The sequence below is a fragment of the Rhinatrema bivittatum genome, chromosome 13, assembly GCF_901001135.1.
Source record: "Rhinatrema bivittatum chromosome 13, aRhiBiv1.1, whole genome shotgun sequence".
Classification (NCBI taxonomy): domain Eukaryota; kingdom Metazoa; phylum Chordata; class Amphibia; order Gymnophiona; family Rhinatrematidae; genus Rhinatrema; species Rhinatrema bivittatum.
The window spans coordinates 43,760,348-43,773,547 of record NC_042627.1 but is presented as its reverse complement, the minus strand read 5'-3'; the positions used below and the strand labels follow the sequence as shown (position 1 = coordinate 43,773,547).

Sequence of the window (13,200 nt, the reverse complement as noted above, 5' to 3'; positions counted from 1 at the left end):
GTCCTTCATTTCACAGTGTAGTCATCTGTGATATAAATTTACATCCTATAGTAATACCTACATTATTCTGTAGAAATTAAAATGGTGCCATTATATGTAGAACCACAGGCTACATTTCAGTCACAGCACCTCAAGCGAAGACCCGGTGTTTAACCATTTCAGCTTCCAGCCGTTCAAGTAAATGAACATAATCCTGTAATCTTAGCTCTGGTATTGCAGCATCTTATAGTATTAAGTCTTTAGGCATGCTCTCAGTTCAGTCTATCTAATATGGCCCATAGACTAATAAGTTTTGTCTTAATTATTACAGAAAATAGACTTGGCTGTATAAAGCTGAATTCATTGTCGTGCATTTCACAGAAAAATACTTTTTCTTTTACAGGTGAAACTGCCTCCAATGATGGAAATTATAACTGCTGAGCAACTGATGGAATATCTAGGTTAGTAGCAAAGTACATATTTTTATCTAAATAAAAAAGGACAGTTAATTAGTAGTGTTTTGCAAGAAGGAAAGGAGCATAAAGGATACTTTACTTGAACTTATTGGTGGAATCTGATAAACTTCTCTTTTGTATTGTCTTAATTCCATATGCACAGGTTCCATTTTTGTGAAATTCAAGTTACAAGTAGGTTTTCATTTAGCCTGCTAGACTGGTACTTTGGCCATATGCACCTTTCCCCCCACCAGGTCATATACAGATGAGCTCTCATTATGGCAGCTTTACTATAGCTAAGAAGACTTAAAAAAAAATATCCCTAACATGAAAACTAATGAAAGGAATATATATATTTAACCAGATGGCAGATGAGATTTTGCAAGTATAATGAGCTGCAATGCAAAATAGAAACTGAACATTTATTTCTCCTAGGACAAGCAGGATATTAGTCCTCACACATGGGTGACATCATCCGATGGAGACCAGCATGGAAAACGTATGTCAAAATTTCTAGAACTTTGACTAGGCGCACTGAGCATGCCCTAATCCACGTGGCCATGCGGGGTCCCTCTTCAGTCTCTTTTTTTTACCGTGGAGCTTTCGCATCTCAGTTTGTGAGCTCATGTTCTTCGGCTAAAAAAAAAGTTTTGGGGTCCAAGATGGCGGCATGACCAGACGCTGTGAAAGTTGCTCTCCTAACGCTCACTTCACTTTCTGGAAATGCCTTCCAAACGGAAGGGCAAAATTCGTGTGAACCCACCGGACACATCTTTACCTTCAGGACAGTGGGTAATTACATTCTACGTGTTTGGTTCGGCAGATGAGAGGAATAGACCTGTCCCTGCTGCGACGGCCGGTGAGAGAGCACCGGAGTTGCTTAGGGAGATCACTCTGAGTCCCCCGGATTGTTGATTGCTGCTGAGTATTTTAACTCATTTGCATGTAACTCACCTCCCCTGTTCCTCCCTCCACAAGAAATTTAATTCCTAATAATTACGTATGATAAATTACCTGTCAAACTCACTGAATTGTGTTAACCTTGTTTTGTCTCGCTACTTAATTGTCTTTGTTGATGACTATTTTCAGTACTCTCCAGTTACATTAGCTTGAAATCTGTCCTGTCTTCCTAAGCCCTTGTTTTTTGCTCCCTGTTTAATGTAACTTTATCTTCTATACAGTTGTTAAATGGTTTCCCCTTGTTTCATTGTAAACCGGTACGATAAGACTTGGTCTTGAGCATCGTATTATTAAAAGAACTTAAATAAATAAAATAAATAAATGTTCTAAGTCAATTCTGCTTTTATTATAACAATATAAAAAGCAATACTGCACAGTATGTAATTGTTCCTTTTACATACCATGCATGTAACCAAATGACCCCAAAGGGACGTCGAGTTTGCCTCGATAAGACGGAGAAGCTTTTTGGGGTGAGCAGTCTGAGCCATCTGCATTGGTGGCATCGATGCCGAAGGACCGAGGAGCTGGACGGATGCACACCAAGTCCTCGACACCGGCGTGGCCCTCCATTCCGTCTGTGCTGCCAGTGGATAGGGACGCCAGGGACCTATCGCTGTTGGTCGCCAGGTCGAGGACATTGGGTTCGTCATCATCAACCTTTGCACCAGGGGGAAGCCAAGGAAGCATCGGCATCGGTCGCCTTCGATGCATGGTGCCAGTCTCGGGTTGGTGCCTGTGCTTGCTGTGTTGTCCCCGAAGCGACCCCGCAATGAGTTCCGATCCTCCATTGATGCCGGGAGTCCACGACGGTCTCCACCTGTCCAGGTGTCAGACACCAATCCACCTGAAAGCTCTGAGGAAGATCTGGCTGACCCTCCTACCTCCCAGTCCATTTTGGTATCGGCAACCTTTGAGGAGGAGTTAGAGCACTGAGTCCAGCTGGTGTTCGATTGGCGCTCCAGGGCATTGAACCAGTGGCACCAACGATATCGGTCCCTGGGCTCTCCCTGCTGGAGAGCCTCAATGTGCTTATCGGTGTCTTGCCAACCCAGCTGTCTGTTCATGGGTGGTAGTCGCTGGTTCCTCCGAGGAAGAGGCCCTGTCTATGCCGGTGGCGCTACTGTGGCCTGCAGGCCCCCATCCAGCTTTGCCAGGGCCAGCACCTGTGCTGCTGGTGCCCATGCCCCTGGATGAAGGCCGATCAACTAGGGCCCCATTCTCTGTGGAGTACAGTGAGGCGCCTTATGATCCCTGGGGTGGGGTGACTCTGCAGAGGACGGAGTGTCTCCCCTCTGACCCTGTACTCCAGAGGAGTGAAAGAGGACTCCCCCTGAAAACTTGACCATTACAGGTTTAGTTTGGGCGATGGCGGAGGCCATCCCATTTCAGTTAATGACTGAGGAGAATGCCTGGCACAAGATGCTGGAGATCTTTGTTTGTGGAGGCTTCTAAAGAGATCATGGCAGTCCTGGTGCACAAAATCTTTAAGGAGTTGCTGTTGAGGATTTGGGAGAATCCCCTCATGGTTCCTCCTGATAACAGGAAGGTGGACAGGGTTTACCTTGTCCAATAGGCTACCGGATTCAAGAAGTGTCAGCTGGTGCACCAATCAGTAGTGGTTGAATTCGCTCTCAAGAAGGCCAAGCGCTCTTGGACCCATGCCTCAGCGTCCCCGGTATGGGATCAAAGAGTGCTGAATGGCCTTGGGAGGAAAGTTTTTCAGGGGGCTATGCTCATTGCCCGCATCGCTTCCTACCAGCTCTACATGAGCCAATACTCTCGCAACCTCTGGAAGTAGGTGCAGGAGGTGGCCAAGCAGCTGCCTCAACAGCAGCAAGACATCTTTATGTCGCTGGAGCGTCAGGGCCTAAGTGCGGGAAACATGAGGTGCATTCCACCTACGATGTTTTCGAGATGGCAGCAAGAGTCTCTGCAGCAGGAATTGACGCCTGCAAAATGGCATGCCTGCAAGCCTCAGATCGCCGACCGGAGGTACAGGAACAACTCGCTGACCTGCTGAGCATGGGAGAGAATCTCTTTGGAGATAAGGTGAGGGACGCAGTAGCTCAGTTGCGGGATTACCATGAAACTCTCCAGCAACTCTCCGCCAGCACGTCACACCTGCTTTTCTCAGCCAGGAGGTTGGTGAGACACGGGCAGAGAAGGTCTTTCTACCACCAGAGGAACTACTATCCTCCGCCCTCTCGCTCCCATGCCCAAAGGGTGAGTTCTTGTGGCGATCCCAGGCAGCAGCGAGCTCCCCAGCCATATCCCGGGACAGGGTTTTGACTGAATCGTAGGGAGCATAAGCCAGCTACCTGTACCCAAGACTATGGTAGGCTATGGTTCTTCGCTAACCATTGGCCCAGTGTAAGCTCAGACCAGTGAGTTTTCTTCATCGCGAGGGGTACTGATTGAATCTATTGAGTGTCCCTCCAAATTCCCCTCCATGCCTGACTTGGGGATTGTTAGTGCTTCAGGAGGTACTGCTTTGGGAACTCTTCTCCCTCTTATCAGCCAGAGCGGTCAAGCCTGCCCCACCAGGACAAAGAGGCCAGGGTTTCTACTCCCAGTACTTCCAGATTCCATAGAAAATGGGGAGGACTGCGTCCCATCCTTGATCTAAGAGCCTTGAACAGGTTTCTCAAAACAGAAAAGTTCAAGATGGTTTCCCTGGGCACCCTGATTCCCCTCCTGTAAAAAGGGAACTGGCTATGCTCCTTTGATTTAAAGGATGCATACACTCACATCGATCTTTCCAGGTCACATGAAGTATCTCAGATTTGTGGTGGGAAAACAGCACTTCCAGTACACAGTTCGGGCTAGAGTCAGCCCCACGTGTCTTTACAAAGTGTCTTTCTATGGTGGGGGCGCAGCTCCGCAGACTGGAAGTGCATGTTTTCCCTTATCTGGATGATTGGGTGGTAAAGAACCCCTTTCGGCCTGGGATCAGTCGGTCCTTGTGCTAGACCATCCGGGTGCTGGAGTCACTAGGGTTCGTCATCAACTACTTGAAGTCTCAGCCTGTCACCTTAACTGGACTTTATAGGAGCCCTGCTAGACATAGCTCAGGCCAAGACCTTCCTGCCGCACTCCCGGGTGGTCACTCTTGCGTTCTTGGCACTGGTGACTCAACAGAGCCAGCAGGTTTCAGCTTGCCACATGTTGAGGCTGTTGGGCCACATGGCTGCAACCATCCATGTCACTCACTTGGCACATTTACACATGCTCAGAGCCCAATGGACCTTAAAGTCGTAGTGACGCCAAGCCACGCAGGACCTTCGGGATTGCATCCACATCACTCCGTCCCTCCAGGACTCTTTGTCCTGGTGATGGGTTCTTTCATTTTGGAACAGGGAGTCTCATTTCAGGCTCCCTCTACCCAAATTGTCCTCACCACAGATGCTTATACCTTGGGGTGGGGTGCCCATGTAGAGGGGCTCCGCACTCAGGGTTTAAGGTCCGCCCAGGAAGCGCCATGTCAAATTAATTTCCTAGAGCTCTGGGCGATCAGGTACGCTCTGTGGGCTTTCAGAGGTGGCTGTCCAACAAAATTGGCCTGATCCAAACAGACAACCAAGTGGCGATGTGTTATGTCGACAAGCAGAGAGGCATAGGATCGTACCTCCTGAGTCAGGAAGTTGTCCAGATCTGGCCCTGTCCTGCAGGATGGTGGTCAGGGCCATGTATCTAGCCGGAACCGAGAACATGGCTGCAGACAGATTGAGTCATGCCTTCAGACCCTACAAGTGGTCAGTGGACCAGATGGTACCAAACCGAATCTCTGGGGACTCCCAGATGTGGACCAGTTTGCGTCCCTCTGCAACAGGAAAGTGACTCAGTTCTGGTCCCTGTACAGATCAGATTGTGAACCAGCCTTGGACGCCTTTGCTCGCCATTGGGGCAAGACTCTCCTGAAGCTTCGACAGGACTGAGGGACTATAATCCTCATAGCTTCTCATTGGCCAAGACAGGTCTGGTTTCCACCCCTTGGAAGTTGTCCTTCCGGAAACTGATCAGTCTGGGGACTTCCCAGATCTCATTACGCAGGATCAAGGCAGACTTTCGGCATCCCAACCTCCAGACGCTGGCGCTCATAGCCTGGATGTTGAGAGACTGATCCTACAGCCACTTGGTCTCTCTGCTGATGCGTCTTGGGTCCTGGTGGCTTCTAGAAAGCCTTCCACTAAAAAGTCTTATGGGTTGAAGTGGAGGAGGTTTTCCATGTGGTGTGAACAGAAAACACTAGATCCGTTCTCCTGCCCCACACAAATACTGCCTAATTACCTCCTGCACCTGTTGGAGGCTGGCTTAAAAACCAACTTTCCTAGCGTGTAGCAGATGGACTCAAAACAAATGGGTATTGTGTGCTCATGCTAGCAGTTTGAGACGGATCTGACGTCAGCACGGGTACATATACCCCCACAGGAAGTGCCGCAAATCAGTAATTTCCGTCTCCAAAGCAGTTTGGAGCTACCTCACGCTCGCTGAGCGTGTTTCCCAATTCTAACGACTAAATTCCTAGAAGAAACCTATTGAAGACAAGCCCCGCACTCCTGTGGTGAGGCCCTCACCCAGTTGAGTTTTCCCGAGCTGACTTCCGTGGTCCCTCGGATGTAAGTGCCTCGGTCCGGTGGCCGGTTCGCGGCAGGGACCTAGCTGAGTGCGAAGGGCTCGGGCGCGGCTTGGCCCCCGAGCGAGAAGAGTTCGGACGCGGCCTAGAGGCAGCCTCAGTCCCGGCATGGACTTGGCCCCCGAGTGAGAAGGGCTCGGGCGCGGCTTGGCCCCCGAGCGAGACGAGTTCGGGCGCAGCCTAGAGGCAGCGGGCGCACTTCCTTATGCGCAGTGGTTGAAGGTACTCTCCCCCCGCAGCCGGAGACCGCCCGGGTTGCAACCGGGACGTGCCGAAGACAAGGTAAGGCGTATATCTTTACTTGGTCTCCGAGGAAGTGTGGATTCGCTGGGCCTGCCTACGGGGCAGCACGCCAAGGAGGTTGCCATTTTGCCTGCCTACTCAACTTCGCCGCTGAGCGCTCGTTACTGAGCTAAGCGCAAGCGATAGGCGCATGTTGTTAGCGCACGCAATAGCCGCATGTTAGCGCACCTGATAGGCGAACGTTCGCGCACGCAATAGGCACACGTTTATAAGGCGCCCGTGTATAGGCGCACGTTTATAAGCCGCCCGTGTATAGGCGCATGTTTATAAGCCGCCTGTGAATAGGCTCACGTTTATAAGCCGCCCGTGAATAGGCGCACGTTTATAAGCCGCCCGTGAATAGGCGCACGCTTATAAGACGCCCGGGGATAGGCGCGCATGTTTATAAGACGCCCGTGGATAGGCGCACATGTTTATAAGACGCCCGTGGATAGGCGCATGTTTATAAGACGCCCATGGATAGGCGCGCATTTATAAGATGCCCGTGGATAGGCGCATGTTTATAAGACGCCCGTGGATAGGCGCATGTTTATAAGACGCCCGTGTATAGGCGCATGCTGTTAAGCGCTCTTGTTAGGCGCACTTATTGGGCGACACCGGATTTCAGGCGAATGGAGCATAAGAAAGCCCATGCGGCCGCAGGGCTGGCACCTCCAGAATCTGGCATGAAAGCTCTAACCTCTGCTCAGCATGCAACCTCAGAGCTACACAGAGCGAGGGAGCAGACTCACTATGTGCCCAATGTGAGGAGGCCATGGGAGTTCCAGGACAGGACCGGCCCCAGCCCAGCGGTTCCTCAGGGAGCACACCGGACTTAGCGGGCCGCGGCGAGCAACCAGGGAACCTGAGAGACCTGGTGCCCCTGCGGCCAGATCCAGCTTCGCTTTCCTGGGTAGAATTATTTAAAGGGATTCACGCCTTTGTCCAGATGCAGTCTGCTCCTCGAATGGGTGTTTCCGTCCTGGTTGATCCGGTCCCTGGACCCTCGAGACCTAGGCACAGCCACTCACCACCCGACAGCCCCGCTTATGGGGATTCGGATTGCTCCCAGGACAGTGAGGAGCCCCCCGAGGAGGGTGAACTTCCCTCGGAGATAGAGCCATATCGGACCATGAGGCGCTTCTTTTAGAAAGAGGATCTTTCAGGCCTGGTCTCGCAATGCCTATCAGAGCTGGCCATTCCGAGCCAGGATACCCCAGGGGGCCCTAAAATGAACCCCCTGTTAGAGGGCCTGCGCCCAACCGGCTCACCATTTTCCCCTCCTACAGGCAGCACAGCAGCTAATCGATCTGGAATGGAAGGCACCGGAGGCCTCATTTAAAGGGGGTCGGGCCTTGGCAGGCATGTACCCTCTGGATCCGGCATCCAAGGAGCTGTTGGTGTGCCCCAGGGTAGACGCCATAGTTAACGCAATAGTGAAGCACACCACCATTCCGGTTCAGGGGGGAGCGGCCCTCAAGGATTCGCATGACCGAAGCATGGACACCATTCTGAAACAAGCCTTTGAGGTAGCAGCCATGTCCCTACGAATCGCAACCTGCTGCACAGTGGTGACGCGCTTCTGTTTGTCACAGGTGAAAACAACGCCCAGGGAGCAGATATGGAATCAGCTCTCGCATTTCTCACTGATGCAGCCTCCGACCTCGTTCGTACGGCAGCCAAGGGAGTCTCCTCTTCAGTGGCAGCCAGGAGGCAGCTTTGGCTACGTCATTGGGCGGCCGACTCGTCCTCCAAGACACAACTCACAAGAATGCCCTTTAAGGGTTCCTTACTGTTCGGCAGCGATCTCAAGAGCTGGGCTACTAAATGGGGTGCCTCCCCATTACCCCGTCTACCAGAAGACAGGGTGAGGAGGAGCCAGCGTTCTTTTTCTAGACCATCTAGAGGTAGAAATTCGCAGCGCTTCAACCCTTACAGGACTCGCTATCGAGCACCTCGTTCCCAGGCCAGGAACCAGTCCTTTCGGACTAAGCATAACAAGAAGAGAACCGGCTCGGGTTCCGGCCCCGGCCGCAACCCACAGCCGACCCATCCGGGGGTAGCAGCCATAGGGGGCAGGCTGACTCTCTTCTACCGCAGGTGGGTCGAGATCACTTCAGACCAGTGGGTCCTCGCCATCATCCGAGAAGGATATTACCTGGATTTCTTTCGGCTTCCGCCGAACAAGTTTGTGGAATCTCCTTGTTCACCACTCAAGGCAGCGGCACTAGAAGTGACCTTACAGAGGCTCCTGGCCCTAAAAGCCATAATCCCAGTACCTGCGGGAGAGGTAACTTCTGGGCATTATTCCATTTATTTCATAGTACCCAAGAAGGAGGGCACTTTCAGGCCCGTCCTGGACCTCAAGTCAGTCAGCCGACACCTACGGGTCCCCAACTTTCGCATGGAAACTCTGCGGTTGGTCAAGAATTCGGTACAGCCAGGGGAGTTTCTCACCTCCCTAGATCTGTCGGAAGCCTACCTGCATATCCCAATCCATCGGGATCACCAGCGCTATTTACGCTTCAAAGTCCTGAATCAGCACTTCCAGTTCCGAGCTTTGCCCTTCGGGTTAGCCATCGCGCCGCGGATCTTTACCAAGGTAATAGTAGTAGTGGCGGAGGCGCTCAGGAAGGAAGGAATTCTCGTCCATCCCTACCTAGACGATTGGCTGATCAGGGCAAAGTCACCGGAGGAGAGCCACCGGGCAACCAACAGAGTTATAGCTCTTCTGGAAAGCCTCGGATGGGTAGTCAACATAAACAAGAGTTCCCTACAGCCTTCCCAGTCACTGGAATACCTAGGGGTCCAATTCGACACCCGAGAAGACAAGGTCAGCCTGACCTCCAAGAGAACATCAAAACTCCGGAGTCATCTGCAGGCCCTGCTGAGCGCCAGCCGGCCCACAGCTCAAGATTACCTACAGGTCCTCGGCCTCATGGCGTCCACTCTGGAGGTGGTGCCATGGGCGCGGGCTCATATGAGACCATTGCAATGCGCCCTTCTATCTCGATGGAGCACACGATCACAGAACTACACCGTACGCCTACCTCTACCGGCCAGAGTGCGGTATCAGCTACGGTGGTGGTTGCAGCCCGGCCGCACGAGCCGGGGGTCAAGAATGTCCTCCCCAACCTGAATTCTGCTCACCACAGATGCCAGCCTGAACGGATGGGGAGCACACTGCGAGGAACTCACCGCCCAAGGGCGGTGGACCAGAGAAGAGTCGAGGTGGAACATCAACCGACTAGAGGCAAGGGCAGTCAGGCTAGTGTGCCTGCGATTTGCCCACAGACTTCGCGACAGAGCGGTCAGAGTGATGTCAGACAATGCCACCACGGTGGCATACATCAATCGTCAGGGCGGAACCAGAAGCCAACAAGTGTCCCTAGAAATAACTCCCCTGATGATTTGGGCAGATGCAAATCTCCTGGACATCTCCGCCGTCCACATTGCCGGGAAGGACAACACGACGGCAGACTTCCTCAGCAGAGAAAGCCTGAACCCAGGGGAGTGGCAACTGTCACCCACAGCCTTTCAGATAATTGTGGATCAATGGGGGACGCCAGCCATGGACCTCTTAGTGGACAGGTCAAACGCTCAAGTACCCAGATATTTCAGCCGCAGGCGGGATCCTCAGGCTCAGAGGATCGATGCCCTGGTACAGCCGTGGCCTCAGGGGATGCTGCTATACGCCTTTCCTCCATGGCCCCTGCTGGGCGACACAGAGGTCTAGTTCTTCTAGTGGCCCCGGACTGGCCAAGAAGACCCTGGTATGCAGACATGAGAAGACTACTGGCAGGGAACCCTCTACCTCTGCCTCCCTACAGGGACCTGCTGCGGCAAGGTCCCATCCTCCACGAAGATCCGGCTCAATTCTGAAGAAAAGGGGATACTCGGAGCCGGTTATAGGTACACTCCTCCGAGCACGCAAGTTCTCCACATCCCTAACATATATTAGGATCTGGAGAGTTTTTGAAGCCTGGTGCGACTCTCACGGCACCAACTCGCATGCCGCTAAGATTCCTATCATTTTGGACTTCCTACAAGATGGACTTCAGAAGGGTCTGTCCCTCAGCTCCATCAAGGTTCAGGTAGCAGCGCTGTCTTGCTACGGTCCCAGGAGTGACGGCAACACCATTGCCAAACACCCAGACGTCTCACGTTTCCTGAAAGGAGTCAAACACATTCGCCCGCCACTGAAGTGGCCAGTGCCCTTGTGGAATCTCAACCTAGTATTGGAATTTTTGGCGGGATCAGCCTTCAGGCCCCTTCGAGGCCTGTCCCTCCGTTTGTTAACCTTGAAGATGGTGTTCTTGCTGGCTGTGTGTTCAGCACGCCGCATCTCAGAGCTACAAGCACTATCCTGTCGTGATCCATTTCTCAGAATCACTCCAGAGGCTATCCATCTTCGCACACTTCCATCCTTTTTACCCAAGGTGGTCTCACACTTTCACCTCAACCAAACCATATCCTTGCCTACCACGGAAGGTTTGAAGAAGTTGGAGGAAGGTCGAATGCTACGCCATCTCGACATCGGCAGATTGCTGTCCAGATATCTGGAAATGTCAGAAGCAGTACGAAAGACGGACCACCTGTTCGTCCTGCACAGCGGGAAGAAGCTAGGGGAAGCGGCCTCACAGCCAACCATCGCCCGCTGGATTAAAGAAGTTATCAAGGCAGCCTACATAGAGGCGGGAAAACCACCGCCTCTACAGGTCAAAGCTCATTCTACCAGAGCACAGTCGGCCTCTTGGGCAGAAGCTAAGCTGCTGTCGCCTGCAGAGATATGTAAAGCGGCGACGTGGTCCTCCCTCCATACCTTCTCCAGATTCTACCGTCTGGACGTCCAGGCCAGGGAGGACACAGCATTTGCGAGGGCAATCCTAAACGGTCCTCGGGCAGCCTCCCGTCCAGTCCGGGAGTAGCTTTTGTACATCCCATTTATTTTGAGTCCATCTGCTACACGCTAGGAAATGTTGAGATTACTTACCTGATAATCTCCTTTTCCTTAGTGTATGCAGATGGACTCAGCATCCCGCCCGGCTGCCGGCATACATGGGAATTCACCGAACTCACGGTAAGCCATGTTTCTTATAATAGGCCATCGACCCTGCCAGGTGTCGACGCCTTCCGATTGTGATCACTGGCGGTCTCCAGCTGCTATCAATCGGTCAGGGTAATCCTGTTCATTTAATTGATCGGTCAGCTACAGCTTTTGCAAGGAAGATTACTGATTTGCGGCACTTCCTGTGGGGGCATATGTACCCGTGCTGACGTCAGATCCGTCTCCAACTGCTAGCACGAGCACACAATACCCATTTGTTTTGAGTCCATCTGCATACACTAATGAAAAGGAGATTATCAGGTAAGTAATCTCAACATTTGTTAGGGTCCATCTCAGTGCAATTGGCGCTTACCACCACGGTGTAGAGTGTAAGCCTATCTCTGTACAGCCCATAGTTGTATGCTTTATGTGGGACCTGCTTCAGTTGAAGCCTCCCTTAAGGCCTCCTGCTGTGTCTTGGGGCCTCAACATGGTGCTTGCACAGCTGATGAAAGCTCCTTTTGAGCCACTGCATACCTGTGATCTGAAGTATCTGACCTGGAAGGTCATATTTTTGGTGTCGGTTACGTCAGCATGCAGATCGGCAAGCTCTAGGCCTTAGTGACTTATCCACCTTAATCTAAGTTTTATCACGATAGGGTGGTCCTCCGTATGCACCCCAAGTTCCTGCCTAAGGTGCTGTCTGATTTCCATCTTAATCAGTCAATCGTCCTACCAATATTCTTTCCCAGACCCCATTCACACCAAGGCGAGACGAGCTCTGCACAGTTTGGATTGCAGGAGAGCCTTAGCCTTCTACCTGGAGCGGACAGAAGCAAATAGACTTCCACCCAGCTTTTTATTTCTTTTGATAGGAATAGGTTGGGAGTTGCCATTGCCAAACAGACATTTTCCAGTTGGCTAGCAGATTGCATGTCCTTCTGCATCTTGGGGGTCGTGTCAATGCTCATTCTTTCAGAGCCATGGCAACGTCTGTGGCCCACTTGCGAGCAGTTCCCGTGAAGGAGATCTGCAAGGCTGCGACATGGAGTTCTCGCCACACATTCACATTTTACTATTGTCTGAATAGGGATGGCCAATGTGACAGTAGGTTCGGCCAGTCCGTCCTCCGGAGTCTGTTTGAGGTGTAGAACCCAACTCCCTACCTTGGGCCCATTGTTTGGGTTCAGGCTGTCTCCCCCTCTGTTACCAACAGCACTGGTGTTGTGCCCGTTGGCACTTGGTTAAGTGTCTGTTGGTTCCCTATTTTGTGTTGGGGAAGCAGCCTGCAGCTAGGCATGTGTGAGGACTCCTATCCTGCTTGTCCTAGGAGAAAGAAAAGTTGCTTACCTGTAACAGGTGTTCTCCTAGGACAGCAGGATGTTAGTCCTCTCACAACCCACCCGCCACCCTGCAGAGTTGGGTTTCTCTTTTTGGTTATTATTTTCTTTATCGTAATTCTATGTTATGAGACTGAAAAGAGACTCCACGCGGAATAGGGTATGCTGGGCTTGTTCAGTGTGCCTAGTCAAAGTTCTAGAAACTGTGACAGGTTTTCTGTGCCGGGCTCCATCGGATGATCTCACCCATGTGTGAGGACTAACATCCTGCTGTCCTAGGAGAACACCTATTACAGGTAAGCAACTCTGCTTTATGACAGGTATATGTGTGTCTAATATGAAAGTATATGTGTGTGTTTGTGTGTGTGTGTGTATATATATAGATATAGATGTATATAATATTCACAAACTGAGCAAAACACCTCGAGCATTACTGAGAATATATAAAAACAAATTTGAGATTGCACTGTACTTTAAACAGTTTTCTTAAAGGAATTGGTATCA

At 51.6% G+C, this 13,200-nt stretch overlaps 1 protein-coding gene across 4 annotated transcripts in view; it reads left to right on the top strand.

Annotated features, from left to right (window-relative positions):
- The window catches only part of MINDY2 (MINDY lysine 48 deubiquitinase 2), a 406,879-nt gene that overhangs the window by 60,962 nt on the left and 332,717 nt on the right, over positions 1 to 13,200 (top strand). For all 4 annotated transcript variants that reach the window (XM_029574427.1, XM_029574426.1, XM_029574425.1 and 1 more), the window contains exon 2: positions 383 to 440. In XM_029574427.1, the coding sequence (XP_029430287.1) occupies positions 383 to 440 (58 nt within the window). The remainder of the gene's footprint in view (positions 1 to 382; positions 441 to 13,200) is intronic.